General features: G+C 34.1%; 1 protein-coding gene across 1 annotated transcript in view; it reads left to right on the top strand.

Moving 5' to 3' along the window:
- Positions 1 to 584: 584 nt before the first annotated feature.
- The window catches only part of LOC118186075 (DNA repair protein XRCC1-like), a 101,352-nt gene continuing 87,521 nt past the window's right edge, over positions 585 to 14,415 (top strand). Inside the window, exon 1 of the mRNA XM_035356081.2 lies at positions 585 to 734. Within this exon, the coding sequence (XP_035211972.1) occupies positions 732 to 734 (3 nt within the window). The 5' untranslated portion in view covers positions 585 to 731. The remainder of the gene's footprint in view (positions 735 to 14,415) is intronic.

The following is a 14,415-nucleotide window of genomic DNA, read 5'->3' as shown; positions in this document are numbered from 1 at the left end:
GAGACCACGCCCCTAGTGTGATGTCATGGATGACGTTGCCTTTGGCCCCGCCCTCTGTGTGACGTCATTGGCCACGCCCTCAGCTCCTCCTGGCGCAGAAACCCAATTTTTAGACTACTAACGCGATTCTAAAAACACATTCTGGTAAGAAATTGTAAGCTGAAATTGGGAAGGACAGGAAAGTAGCTTTAATTAAAATTAACTGTTGGAAACTTCGGATAAACCTTACGTAGTTTTAATTTGTGCTCTTGCGTTAGATTCCGGTAGGACTATGTTCCAAATTATTCCTTTTAAATAAACTGAAAATTTAGTTTGTGTTCACTGAATTCTTTAAATATCATGTATTTGTAAAACAGCTTCATATAGTTTATTGATACGTCGGAGTTTTAAATAGTAAAAATCCAATAAGTTTTATCACTGCAGTATTATTGAGTCCGTTTAAAAGCCACAGATAACAATTCCCCAAAAGCCTGATAAATCGCCAGATGTGTTCACGACCAGAAACAAAACCCATTGACGAGTCAGATAATGATTTAGAGTAGCTCAGGGTCAAACATTCAAGAAATCTTTCTTTCGAACGCCAAATTAAGCCTACGGCTGTAACGGTGACTCAACAGTGTGTATCTGTGTGTTTTTATGCTACTTATAAATAGGAATCTAATTTACTGGTTCTTCCCCAGCTTCTCTCTTATTGACCTTCTGTCAAATGATGGATGTCGCAAGGAAAATGAATGGTATTTCCCAATTTTTTTTTAAAATTTTCATATTTTTTATCGATTTGTGTTACCCCAAATCCTTGAACTCTTTCATGAATTAGGTATTGAATAACTGATCCTTCGCTTTCCGTTTCACATACTTTGCTCTTAGTTTCTCCGTTCAGGTATTTTTGATCACGTGAAAAAGGACAACGGAGTACTCAGCATTTTAGAGAATTTTGAGACTATTTCGATGTTTCAGAAATTTTTTGAAATTCTCTAATTCATAAAACTTCAGAAAGTATTCACTTTGAAATCTCAAATCTTTTCAATATTAATTTTTTTCCGTCATTTTCAGATTTTTCGAATGTGTTAATAATTATTCGAAATTTTCAATTTCATTCGATGTTATTTGTTCAAGAAAATAATTTTCCAGTGTTCTAAAACTGTTTGAACTTCTCATCTAACGCGCGGGCGATTTAACTTCTGTATTATAAAAACTGTCTATTGTTTATCGGTGTAACAAAATGAAATATTTGCAAAACAATAAGACAAGTAAGGAAGACACATAAATAAAGAATAAGAAAGTATATAATAATAAGAAAGGAATGATAATAGTAATAAAAAATAAATAAAATCCGAAAGGTTTCAGATTTTAAGTTACGTCCAAAGGGGCGTTTTTTTAACATTTTGTGTGTTACCTTTATTTATTAAATATCATGTTCTACTCACTCAAACCATAAAATTCAGTTCAACAGCAATATCGCAAATTAATTTTAAATTGAGCATATCTTTAGAATTTCCGATACAGAGTCTCGCGCATTGGAGATAAATTTTTTTTTTTTTTCGTACAGTGTTGCCATTGCTAGCTTTGAAATCGTTTAGTTTTTTTAATCAAAAATTCGTTGAAGTGTTACAAAATATGAAATCGGTAATAAAACAAATTTCCAATTCAAATTAGGGCTTCTACATGCCCATATTCTATGGAAGATTACGTTATTCAAATTTTGATGGCCCTAGGTACCGCTAGGCTGAGTTTGTTTATAACGTGCCGTGCTTGGAATATCAGTATTAAAAATAAATAAATAAGAAAATATACGAGAAACACCAAATGTGTTCAGATGTCTACATTTAAGCAAATAAATCTCCCTTCAAGGCCTATTATGACACGTGCTTTTAATATTCCATAAGCCAAACTAACCTCATCGTCTTTACGGTCGGAAAGAATAAAAACTAAAATATACACACTTCCAGTGCAGATGATACACTCGGTTTCTCGTGACATAGCAATCATCTCGCAGGTGTGACTTCCTTTATTGTATTCTACCCGAAGTTTTAACAATAATCAGGCCTATCAGTAGCTCCGTTGTAAGGTTTCCTTTTGTGCTAATGGATTCCTTTTCCTGTGCTTTATGCCATGATTACTACTCTCAGGTTCTATCGTAGTGAATTTCGACCACTTAACTTTCCTTTCGTTCTAAATGATTCTCCTGTATGAACATAAAGACTGCTACTTTAACTTCAATTGCATTTCTTCAGATCAAACTATTTTCTTTCTTTTTTTCCTTCCCCCCCCCTTTTTTTGGCTCATTTCTTAGAAGAAAATCCGTTAAGTATTTTGCGGTGGATTGTAGAAATTTTAAAACAGAGATATCGTTGAAATTGGCGTTGCTATAAATAAGACTTTAAATAGTGGCGTTGTTGAAACAGCGTCTAGAACTCATTCAGGAACCTTTGCGGTATGAATATTTCCTTTCGCTGGAGGTTCTTGAAAATAATTTGAGGTTTCGACGGACTGTGAAATTAATCAATTTCTTAACAGAATATCGGAATTAACTGCAGTAATGGTGAAAAAGCAAAGGAATAACAACCATCTAATATCGAGAAATTGTGAAACGTTTCATAATGTTAATATACTATTAATACATAGCTCAAACAATTAAATTTTCTCAATATGTATTCATTACGAGTTATGGGAATTAGAAGAGGTTTTTTTAAGGTGGAATTTCTTTTCGCTATATTGCATAAAAAGACTTCCCAGGGATGTATCCACTGTGATGATTCTTATGTGCTGATTACAAAACTGAAATAAGATTCTCTCTCCATGCTTATCACCCAGTGGGTGTTTTCGTGGTTTTCCCCATGTGTAACGTGTATACGAGCCAGTTTCCCTTAGAAAGTCCTCCACGAAGGCATCCCTCCCCTTAGGCAGATAGCCCTAGTGTGCTTTGCCATAATTAAATACACACACCAACACCTTATCACCCAGACTTTCTCTTTCTTTTTGAGGTACGGGGGGTAATATGAAATTACTTTTTTCATATTTAAATTACTTGTTGCTTCATTTCATGCGCTTATCCAAACCTTTTATAAGATGGAAAAGTTCGATAAATAAGATTTTAAATCAGCTAAAAAAAGTGTGAGAGAATCAGCCTTTGAACTAAATAAGGCAAAGTACACAAGGGGTGTCTGCCTAAGGAAGCTTTTCCGCATTCACCTTAAATATTGAGAAAACGGTTCTTGCAGCAGAAATTATGTAATTAAGAAGAAGAAATTCTGTAACCCATTATGGATATATCTCTTTAAACATAACTAGGCTGCAGAATTTCAGATTTTCCTGCCTTTCTAGTGCCTTCTACATCAAGGATGAAAACCCAGTGATGATAAAAAAAGTCTGATGTGTACACCACGTGACTTCCTTGTAAAGAATATTAAATTATACGCATTTTTTATTGCATTTCATTTAAACTTATTGGATTGAATTAAATCTGCTTCATCGATAGCGCAAAAACCACAATAGAATAAATGCACCCTTTTATGTATTATTTGTTTGCCATGGCGACACTCTGGCTTCAGTTTATAACTTAGAATGCACAAATTTTATATCATCTGAAGAATTATCCAATTGTTGGTACATGTTCTATTCAAATACTATAATAAATTTAAAACGATGTATAAAAAAAAATTTAAAAAAAAAAAAAAAAAAAAAAAAAAAAAAAAGTTTTTCACAGACGATTCAGTATTTCTCATTCAATTAATTCGGTTCTCACTTCACGACAAGGCAAAAATACATCATAAAAACTCAAAATATCTATAATAAAAATTACGAAGTAAATTTATATTAAATCACTTATTTCCTCGAATAAATTCCGTAATGGATTAAGCATCATTAAATTCTCTATAATAAAAGAAGGTTTTATCTTTGTTGTTGCGAAACTTACTTTCTCTAGATTGGCAACAAATCCCCTATTCTGCTAAATTTCAAATGCAAACAAGCATGGCTGCTATGCCAAACAAAAATTAGACTTAGCCACACTTAAAAAACTTTTAAATTGTTGATAATTCCACAATTATTGCATGCAGGTTAACTAAAAACAAAAACTTTAACCGAAAGATAAGAACAACATAATTCAATTATATTTAAAGCAAAAAAATGCACAATTTACCGACATATGAGAATAAAGAAACTGAGCTTACGGAGCAGAGTAACAAAGTGGATATAAATACATATATATATTAATTATAAGCAAAGTTGTAAGTACAATACTAAAAAGATCAATTTTGGGCAAAATTTTTTGCGCAATATGCTGCAAAATTAAGGAAATGAGAAGAGAAATTGTAGTTAGCTCGCCAAAAAGTTACCAAAAGCTGTGGCTCCAAGAAAAAGTTCAACACAGTTTAAAAAAACAATGACATTGAATGAGGTGAAATATTAGGCTACATGCGAAATAAAATGTAAATTATAAAGCACAGTAATATATATATATATATATACATATATTTATATACATTTGGGGCAGCCGATTGAAACCAAAATGGGAGGTGACATCTACATCTTATAGCAGTTCTATATACAAAATTTCAACGTTCTGAGGCTACTCGTTTTTGAGTTTTGCGAGATACGTACGTACGTACCTATGTACGCACAGACTCCACGAAAAACAGTCTTAAGAATTAATTTTAAATAATTTTGTTTGGGGAAAAAAGTTCTTTATTCTATCTCTACGTACAGAGGTCACACAAAAATATCGTTAAATTGCATTCGATAGCGGTCAAAATGGAGATTTTCGTTGAAATATGACGTCCGAAATCTTTTGCGATTACAATACTTCCTTTTTAATTCGTACAAGGAAGTAAAAATTATGTAGCAACATATAGACCGCAATCATGTATATTGTTCTTTTTTTTAAATTTTTTTTTTTATTCTTTTTTTTTTATTTTTTTTTTAATGTCGATAAGTTGGCATATCTGCTGTGTCATAAGATTATCTCTGTAAGCTGTATCTATTGAGTTTATTCCAACCGGGAAAGATTTCTTGACATGCGACTCAAAATCTCGAAAGAGTGTTCTTCAGGATACCAATTTGAGGTAACTGAACTCCTTATTTCGCAAGTCCGGTGGCAACATTCTTCGAAGGCGACAGTCGAAAAGAATTGGGAAGTGGGGGAGGAAGATGTTTTAAGCCGGGTGTTATCGAAGATTTAATATCTCACTTAGAGTGCCCTGACCCTAATGCTAGACCTCCCACTCACAATCGAGTACCAAACTTGAATGAACGTTACAGAATCCAGGAACAATTAGTGCCCCTGCAGATAGGGGATTTGTAAGCCGAACAAAAGGAAAATAAGATCGAGTATGTTAGAGTTGGACTTTAGCTTCCAGAGACCATTTTGTTTTATGTGATGGCAATTTTTATTACTTAGTTTTTTTTTTTCCCTTCTTTCCTCTTCTTTGAGATAAGTGATGTCTTGAATTTTGACGGGTATATTGTCAACGTTTTCATACTGCTGTATAATCGATTTGATTGTGCTGACGATTTCTAAATAGTAGTATGTAGTATCCGTATATAAATAAAAAACTGCTTCCTCAATGTATTTCGTACTAAAATTAAAGTCATTTTGTTAGGACACCCGTATTACAGCGAAGTTGAATTTTTATTGATGTAATGAATAGAATATTTATGTAGTATTATAAGGATCTTAAGTTTTACTAACGTTTATTTTATTTTAAAACTTTACTGTCTTCACTTATTTAACACTTCCGGCAAGAATAAACGCGTTAGTTTCGTTATGCAAATTGTGCTTGCAAACTCCTAAGTATTTAAATTGTAGTTTTTCATCAAGTAGAGAGAGAAAGAGAGAGTAAGCCTTCTCGCCATTTTATTTCACGCGTGCTTTCAATCAGTTGCTGTCCGCCTTTAAAGCCAGAGGTTTAGTCCTCTTAATATTAAGTAGTTTTCCGCAGTTTGTGTACTACATACGTAAAAATCTAAACGGCTAATCTTTGTTATTCGTCTGTTTAAAGTATTCGAGTTTAGTTCTTATTTAAATTTATTTAGCTACAGAGGCTGTTCACCCATTTTTTAGACGATTTTGGTAAGCAGTAATAAAAAATCGTTTGCTGCAAAAGAAGTAATTGCAATTGCACTATGTTTTTAAAAGTCAAAATGATCGTCTGTGGCTTGAAAGTTTTTTTTTATTCAAAATGGCGAATTTAACAAAGCAGTGGTTCGAAGGCTACATTTACGCTCTTTCCGAAGAGAAATATGCCTACTCCGTTATCCAAAAACGATGTGAGAGTCATGGTTTTGTGATATCTACAGCGTCGATAGGTAATATCATCAACAAGAAAGGAAAAAAACGTCAAATTGGAGCTTCAAGTGGGACAAAAATTCCAAACAAGTATCCAAGGAAAAAAAGGACATCTTCGACTATTGCAAAGGTACGTTGTTTAATGTTAAAAGAAAATCCCCCTAATCAAAGGACAGTAGCAAAATCAATAAAATGCTCGGTGTTCACTGTAAACAAAATGATAAACATTGATTTAAATCTTAAGAAAGCGAAAAAACGCAATGTGCATCCTCTCCTTCCAAAGCATATCGCTCAACGCAGGACACGCTGCAGAATTCTATATGAGAAACACTTATCCAAAGAAAAATGGAAAACAATTGTCACAATAGATGAAGCATGGGTGTATTTAAATGATTGTAACAAAAAAAGAGCCATTTATTATCATAAAAGGGAAGAAAAAATTTAAGTACATGGTTCAAAGAATCGAAAGAATGTTTTTCTAAGGGATTCATGATAGTTGCTGGTTTTTCTTATAATGGCAAGTTAAAAATAAAGAGAGTGCAAAAAAAATGTCAAGATTAACTCCAAATACTATCAGGAAAATATTTTATCGCCAAATTTTCTGAATGAAATACATCGCTTTACCCACAGTGCCATAAAATTCTTGTGTGATTCAGTTTGTGAGACTCCATCAGGACAAAGCTAGCAGTCACACATCAAAATCCACTGTAAATTTCCTAAAAGAAATGGAATGGAAATGGAAAAAGAATTCTATCACTTCACAAGGCATTATTATCCTGGAAATTGCGGTGTCGAAAGATAGCTCCGAATAAGGGATGTCAAATAGAACATTTAAAACACAAGAATTTTATGTAATTTAGTTTTGTGAATACAATATAATACATCGTCTAAAAAATGTGTGAACAGCCACTGTAGTAGTTCTTATTTTCTGACGTTCAGACCACAAGTGTTTGGTTTTCGTATCCCAAAGTGCGAGAGCACCTGTAAATTGTAGAAAATAAAGGATAATTAAACCCTTTTCATCTTCGTCATCTCTTCTACAATCCATAAGGACGTAGTTTTCAATAAACTCACTGTTTAACTCAGGACACTTACACGTTCGCAAAGCAGATAAGGAGAATAGTCCTGATAGTATGACAAAAATTATGTACAATGCGAATTTCAGAAACAAATTTGAGAAGGAAATGTAAAACAGAAGAGGCTGAAAAATCAACTCATCTTTGCCGTTCGCTGAATCCGAGAATTCCATTTTGCTAAATCTACTCTGTTAATTACACCGTAAGAACACATGGAAAGAATACTTTCAAATCTTTATGGTCTAAAATTTATGAAATCTTAAAAGAACATGCGCAAGTATGTGTTGATATATTAATATCAAAATAATAGTAACCGATTGTAATGATGTAAAAAACAAGAAAGAACTGCCTTGACTCTAGTTGAATACAGATTTGTAAGTCTTTGTCTTTATTTTAATGGCCGGACGCGTTATTTAATAGCCACTAAGCCTTTCGCCACTGCAAGGGACGAAATTCGTAGCCATTTCATTATAGAAGCACCTAATAGATGGCCACCGTTGCCTCCTGTGAAGGACGGATAGTTACAACCATGCCTTCTCCGGGATTCGAACCGGGCCCGTCGCTACGGCAGTCAGGGTCACTAAACACTAACTCTTTAGAAGCATCAAGAACAGCTTAAACATTTGATATCATCTTCTCCAGATGCCAATATTTCGGAAAGTGTACCCAGATCGCATATGGATAGAATTATTTTATTTGGAGTTCCTATTAACGTAACTGAGGCTGCTATCGAAGATGCTTTTAAGGCGCTCTTGCCGAGAGATACTAATTTAAATTTAAATTTTGTCACAAGCTTTAAATGCACAGAAAATAGTAAGAATTTCATTCTACAAGTAGACAAGCAGTCTTTGACGTTACTGGGCCATAAGGGTCGCGTTTATGTCAGATTCCATTCTTGTAGTTTTCGTAAAGTATATTCGAATTTTAAGATGCTATGGTTGCCAGGATTTTGGCCACCCTATTCGAAATTGTACAAATTCTTTATTTTGCTCTCACTGCGTTCATACGCATGATAATTTAGTTCCGAACTGTAAAGAGGATCCATCTTGTATTAACTGTTTAAGATCAAATTTAGAAACGCACACACAGTACTACATTTGTCATACTTCTAATTCTTACGCTTGCCCTGTTTTCAAAAAAGAGTTACGTTCTCAGTTAAAGGTGTGTGTGTACGTGTGTAATTATGGCAAAGCCTCGAGGGCTATCTGCCTAAGAGGAGGTTGCTTTCGTGGAGGACTTTCTAAGGGAAACTGGCTCGTATACACGTTACGCATGGGGAAAACCACGAAAACGCCCATGCAGCCAGCCCGTTCGCGGTATTCGAATCTCGGACCGAACTACCAGTGTTCAGCGACTTTACCGCTCGGCCGCTGGTGGGCCCTCAGTTAAAGGACATCAATACAATAATTGTCAGCAAGCTAAATGTTACTGCTATATTATTTGTTTGTTTTTCTTTTCTTAGTTTTCGAAAATAATTGTATTTCAAACCGGAATATGTTAATTAGGAGGGCATTTATTCTATAATTAAGATAAATTATTGCCTAGATAAGAATTGGTTTAGATAGATAAGAATCATTATAAATAGATATGTAGTTTAGAACAATTTAGGATTGTATTGAAACAATTTTAGAATTAGTTTTCTTCCTTCTTTTTTTAAATCATCTGGGAGCCAAGTTATTATTTACAAAACATTTCCTTCTGTGGATAATAGTAAAATAGTGTACATGCTGTTATGGACACACATAAATGAGGTGTGCAAACAGTTAAGGACATAAAGTTATGATGTATCGAAGCGGACAAGTAGTATTTACGTGAACAATGAACTTAGCAAAAATATACTTCGAATTTATCAAAAGTTAACTTAGAATCCAGATTATATGAACAAAGAATAGTTTACACAACATCATATACTTTGGGCTATGGAACTATCAACTGCCTGAACTGATGTGACTGGCCTACTCTGTGTATAACAGCAACAATAATACGGACACACATCATTAGGTGTGCAACTGATAAGAAGATGAAGTTATGACGTATTGAAGAAGACGTAGGTTTAGAAACTGGTTAATATATAAGTTCCACTCTCCACAACATAGATCCTATCCATGACAATGTAATGATTTATTGATTGTATATTTATTTTTCATACGGATTATTATGTAACAATTATTGTATTGATGACATTGTCAATTTAGCATTGTAATACACTGCTCAAAACAATTAAAGGATATTGTAAGTTTTATATAAAAAAAAGATTTAAGCGAATTTTTTTTTGCCGAAAATGGAAGAAGAGAATCACAAATGCAAAATTTTCTGATTTTCAAACTATGGAGTATGCTAATTTTGAGTTCGACGTCAAAAACGTCGCTTCAGCGGCAGCGAATAATGAAATTTGACTTTCAACTGAACAAAAGACAATGAAGAGAAGGATGATCGGCATTCAGTGACTGCTTTGTTTCGATGAGTACGATGTCTCAGCGAAGTCATTTAACCGATTTAGAAGCTTGGAGAGTTGTTGGTAGTTTAGAAGGAGGCCAAACTCAAGCCGAAGTAGCGCATGGAGTGTCACAAAGTGTGATTTCCAGGATCTGGAACAGTTTTTTGGAAACTGGAAGTGCAGGCCGAAGACCAGAAAAAGGTCGTAGACGGGCAACAACCCCCAATGAAGATCGTTATTTAGTGTTAACGACTCGGAGACACCGAAATATGAATGCTACTCTTCTCCAACAACACCTTCGCTCGGCTACTGGCAGCACGGTTTCAACTCAGACTGTCCGAAACCGACTCCGTGGTGTAGGTCTGTATACTCGCCGATCGATGGTATGTGTTAGACTAATATCAAGGCATCTTCGCGACCGCAGGGAGTGGGCAACAGAGCATGTGAACTGGAGGAGAAATGAATGGAGCAATGTTCTTTTTTCTGACGAGTCCCGTTTTTCTGTTCATCGTGATAATAGGCGTATTTTCATCTGGAGGAACCGTGGCAGTAGAAATAATCCTGCGTTCGTGCACGAAAGTGTCAGATTTGGCGGTGGGGGAGTGTTGGTGTATGGTGGCATCTCCACTGACGGGCGCACAGACCTCTACATCATTCGAGATGGACCTCTGACTGGTCGCCGATATAGGGATGAGAACCTCAGACCTACGGTAGTCCCTTATACGCTGCAGCAATCGTAGATGACTTCATTTTAATGGACGATAACTGCAGGCCACATCTTGATAACCTGGTGGAGGATTTCCTTGTCGAGGAAGGAATCGTACGTATGGAATGGCCAGCGTGTTCTCCAGACATGAATCCAATAGAGCACGTTTGGGACGCTCTAGGAAGACGAGTTGCTGTCCGCCAACCACCCCCACAAACTCTTCAAGAACTGGAAAGAGCTCTTCTGAAAGAGTGGGACAGAATGCCCCAACTCGTGATTAATAGCCTCATTGACTCCCTGCCTCAAAGGTTTTCAACGTTGCTGGCCGTCCTTGGAAACCATACCCCTACTGAAAATGATTTCATTTGAAGAAAACACCTTTTCTTATTTTTTTTTCTCATATGCACAAATTGAGCTTTTTTCCTTTTGTACACAATTGCGCAATAAAAGGAATTTTTTTCTGCCAAACATGTGTAATTTATTCTCATATAACTTACTACGTCTGTCGACCATTTATCAATCAGCTAAAAAGTTTCCCAGCTACAAGATCCACCTAAAACCGCAATATCCTTTAATTGTTTTGAGCAGTGTAGTACTATCAATGATTCAGTGAATGCCGCCGCCGGTAGTGGATGGTAGGTTCTTTTCCGTCGCATGGGCATAACTTTGATTGGTGTAGAACCTTAGGTCCATGCGACGGCGTTTTCGTCACTAACCACTATATTGGCTGGATGGCCATTTGTAAGTCATTACTAGTCTTCTTCTCTACATATAATAAAACAAAGTCTGTCTGTGTGTGTGTGTGTCTTTCGTTCCCGCTGCGCGTAAGCTAATAGACCCACGGCTACGAAATTTGGTACATAGGTGCATCTACACTAGAGCCAGTGCACCTCGAAGCGATTTTTTCGAAATTCGAATTCAAATTTTTTTTTAAAATTTTATGTTTTGTTACGAAATCGCGTCATTTTGAGACATAATGGGCTATAGAAAATCGAGATTTTACTCTACACACTCCATTTTCACATCGTCATGAAACGTAGGCACTTAGCTATTTTACGAACTTAAAATAAATTTCGTGTTTCAATAAATCGATTAAATACGAATTCATTTAACAAAGGGAGCTTAAACAGGATTTTTTCTAAAAAGGTTTATTTTTAAAAATGTACAGTTTATTTTTCTTTGATTTTTGGACACGTTAAACTTTCATCCTTGCGAATGCTTTTACAAAAAGAATTTTGGAAAAATGATAATATTTTGTATTTTAAAAAACTTTTTTAAATGAAGCTTCCGAGTACACTTCTCACATCTCCCATCTTTAAAAATGGGATTTTGGCAACAATTTTCCTGTCTTATTGTTGATAGATTTTTGATGAAATAGCATCATTTTGAATAGTTTCATTCTTTTAGAAATAGGGGTTTGGGAACAATTTTTCATCGTATTTCTTATGTCACTGTTTTTAAGAATTTGTCGTATTTCATTCTCCTTTTTATATATATAATACATTTTTATTGATTTTTTTTGATAAAGTTGTTCTACAGAGTAAAATTCTGCCCGGAATTTTATGTTTTTGAGTTGCTTTCATGTTAATTTTTTGCTTATTTCACTGTTAAGATATTGAAAAGTTTTGTATGGTTTTTTTTTTCTTCAAAGGAAATTTGGTTAATTTTTTTATTAGGATAATTAATATTTGTATTAAGGGATATAGCTTATTTCATTGTAATTTTTTTCTCTTGAAAATATAAGATAAAATATCTTAATTATACTTTGCTTTTCAGAATTTTTTGTTTTTTTGTATTCTTTTATGTTATTTATTGCTCATTTCACTGTTTGTAATATATTGAAAAGTTTTGCATGATTTTTTTTCTTCAACGGAAAGTTGGTTAGTTTTTTGTTAGGATAATTAATATTTGTATTAAAGGATATTGCTTATTTCATTGAAATTTTGTTATATGTAATAACTTTTTCTTATGAAGTTGTTCTGCATAGTAAAATTCTACGCAGTTTTTAAATTTAACGTTTGGTGTCCCCTTCAGCCATTTTTCCGGTACATTTAAAAGCCAGACGAAGGCTGGCAGCGAAGCTGCTAGTTAGGAATGAAAAAAAAAAAAAAAAAAAAAACTGTGTACACAGTTTATGAGTGATGGATCATTTAAAAGGTGTTGTACGTCGGGTCAAGCCTATTTGATAAATTAAATCACGCGGCGAAAGGAACAAGTAAATGAAGACAAATTATTAGCCCAAAGGGCGTTAGCCCAGAAGAGTTACTATGTACGTTTTGTCATTTTGTCATTTTGCGTTGAAGACTTTAAAAGGCTGTATCCCTTTTCTTCAAATTCTTACCACCAAATGTTATCGCCCTGTATTATATTTAAAGAAATTAAGTAATGAAGAATCTACATCAATGTATGTATGTTTCTCGCATTCTGATAAAACGACCGTACCTAGAGTCATCCAATTTTGAATAACGTAATCCTCCACCCGAATATGGGGCATCTGCAAGCCCAAATTTGGAATTTGTTTCATAATCGATTTCATATTTTGCAAAGCTTTAACAAATTTTTACTTCCTTGTACGAAGTAAAAAGGAAGTATTGTAATCGCGAAAAGTTTGAGGCAGCATATTTCAACGAAAATATCCACTTTGACCGCTATCGAATGCAATTTAACGATGTTTTGAGTGACATTTGTACGTAAGGACAGAATAAAAGACTCTATTCCTCAAAACAAAATTATGAAACTGCTTTAAAATGAATTCTGAAGAGAATTTTTCGTAGCGTCTGTACGAAAGTATGTACGTATGTATCTCCCATAAATCAAAAACGAGTAGCCTCAGAACGTTGAAATGTTGTATGTAGGACTGCTATAACATGTAGATGTGCACCTCGTATTTTGGTTGCAATCGGCCGCACCAAACGTATATAAATATATTTATATATATATCCACTCTGTTACCCGGCTCAGTGATCTCAGTTTCTTTAGTCTTATATGTTTGTAAATTTTACATTTTTTGCTTTAAAAATGATTGAATTGTGTTGTTTTTATCTTCCGGTTAAGAATTTTATGCCTTTAGTAAATCTGTGTGCAATATTTTTAGAATTATCAGAAATTTTAAAGTTGTTTAATTGCCGCTAATCCTGTTTTTAATGGCGGCCATTGATGTTTACATTTGAAACAGGAGACTAGTGGATTTGTTGCCAATCTAGAGAAACTTAGCTTCGCAACAACAAAGATAACGCATTCATTTATTATTGCCAATTAAATCATGCTTTATTCTTTCTGGAATTTTTTCGAGGAAATAAGTGTTTGAGATTTACTTCGTAATTTTTAATATAGATATTTTGAGTTTTTATGTATTTTTGCCTTCTCGCGAAGTAAGAACTGAATTAATTCAATGAGAAATACTCAATCGTCTGTGAAAAACTGTTTCTTTTTTGTTTTGTTTGCTTAATTTCTTTTATACATAGTTCTAGCTTTATTATAGTATTTGAATAGAACATGTGGCAACGATTAGGTAATTCTTTAATTGATATACATTTTGTGCATTCTGAGTTATAATATGAATGAAATATAATACTGTTAAGTAAACCTAGCGCCAGAGTGTCGCTATGGTAAACAAAGTGAATTTTAAAGAATGCATTTATTCTATTGTGGTTTATGCGCTGTCGGCGAAGTAGGTTTAATTCAATCTAATAAGTCTAAATAAAATGCAAGAAAAAATGCGTATAATTTAATATTCCGTACAAGGAAGTCATGGGGTGTACACATCAGATTTTTTATTAACAAATTCAACGATTTCAAAGAAGCAATGGCAACACTATACGGGAAAAATTTTTTTATCTTCAGCGCGTAGGACTGTGTATATGATTTTTATTTCTAGTGAGACTGTGTATCGGAAATTCTAAAGAAGTGC

Source organism: Stegodyphus dumicola, chromosome 1 (assembly GCF_044657685.1).
Source record: "Stegodyphus dumicola isolate Sdum_Otavi_A_Nest chromosome 1, ASM4465768v1".
NCBI lineage: Eukaryota > Metazoa > Arthropoda > Arachnida > Araneae > Eresidae > Stegodyphus > Stegodyphus dumicola.
The sequence above is the reverse complement of the archived record's forward strand: the minus strand, read 5'-3'. Positions and strand labels throughout refer to the sequence as shown.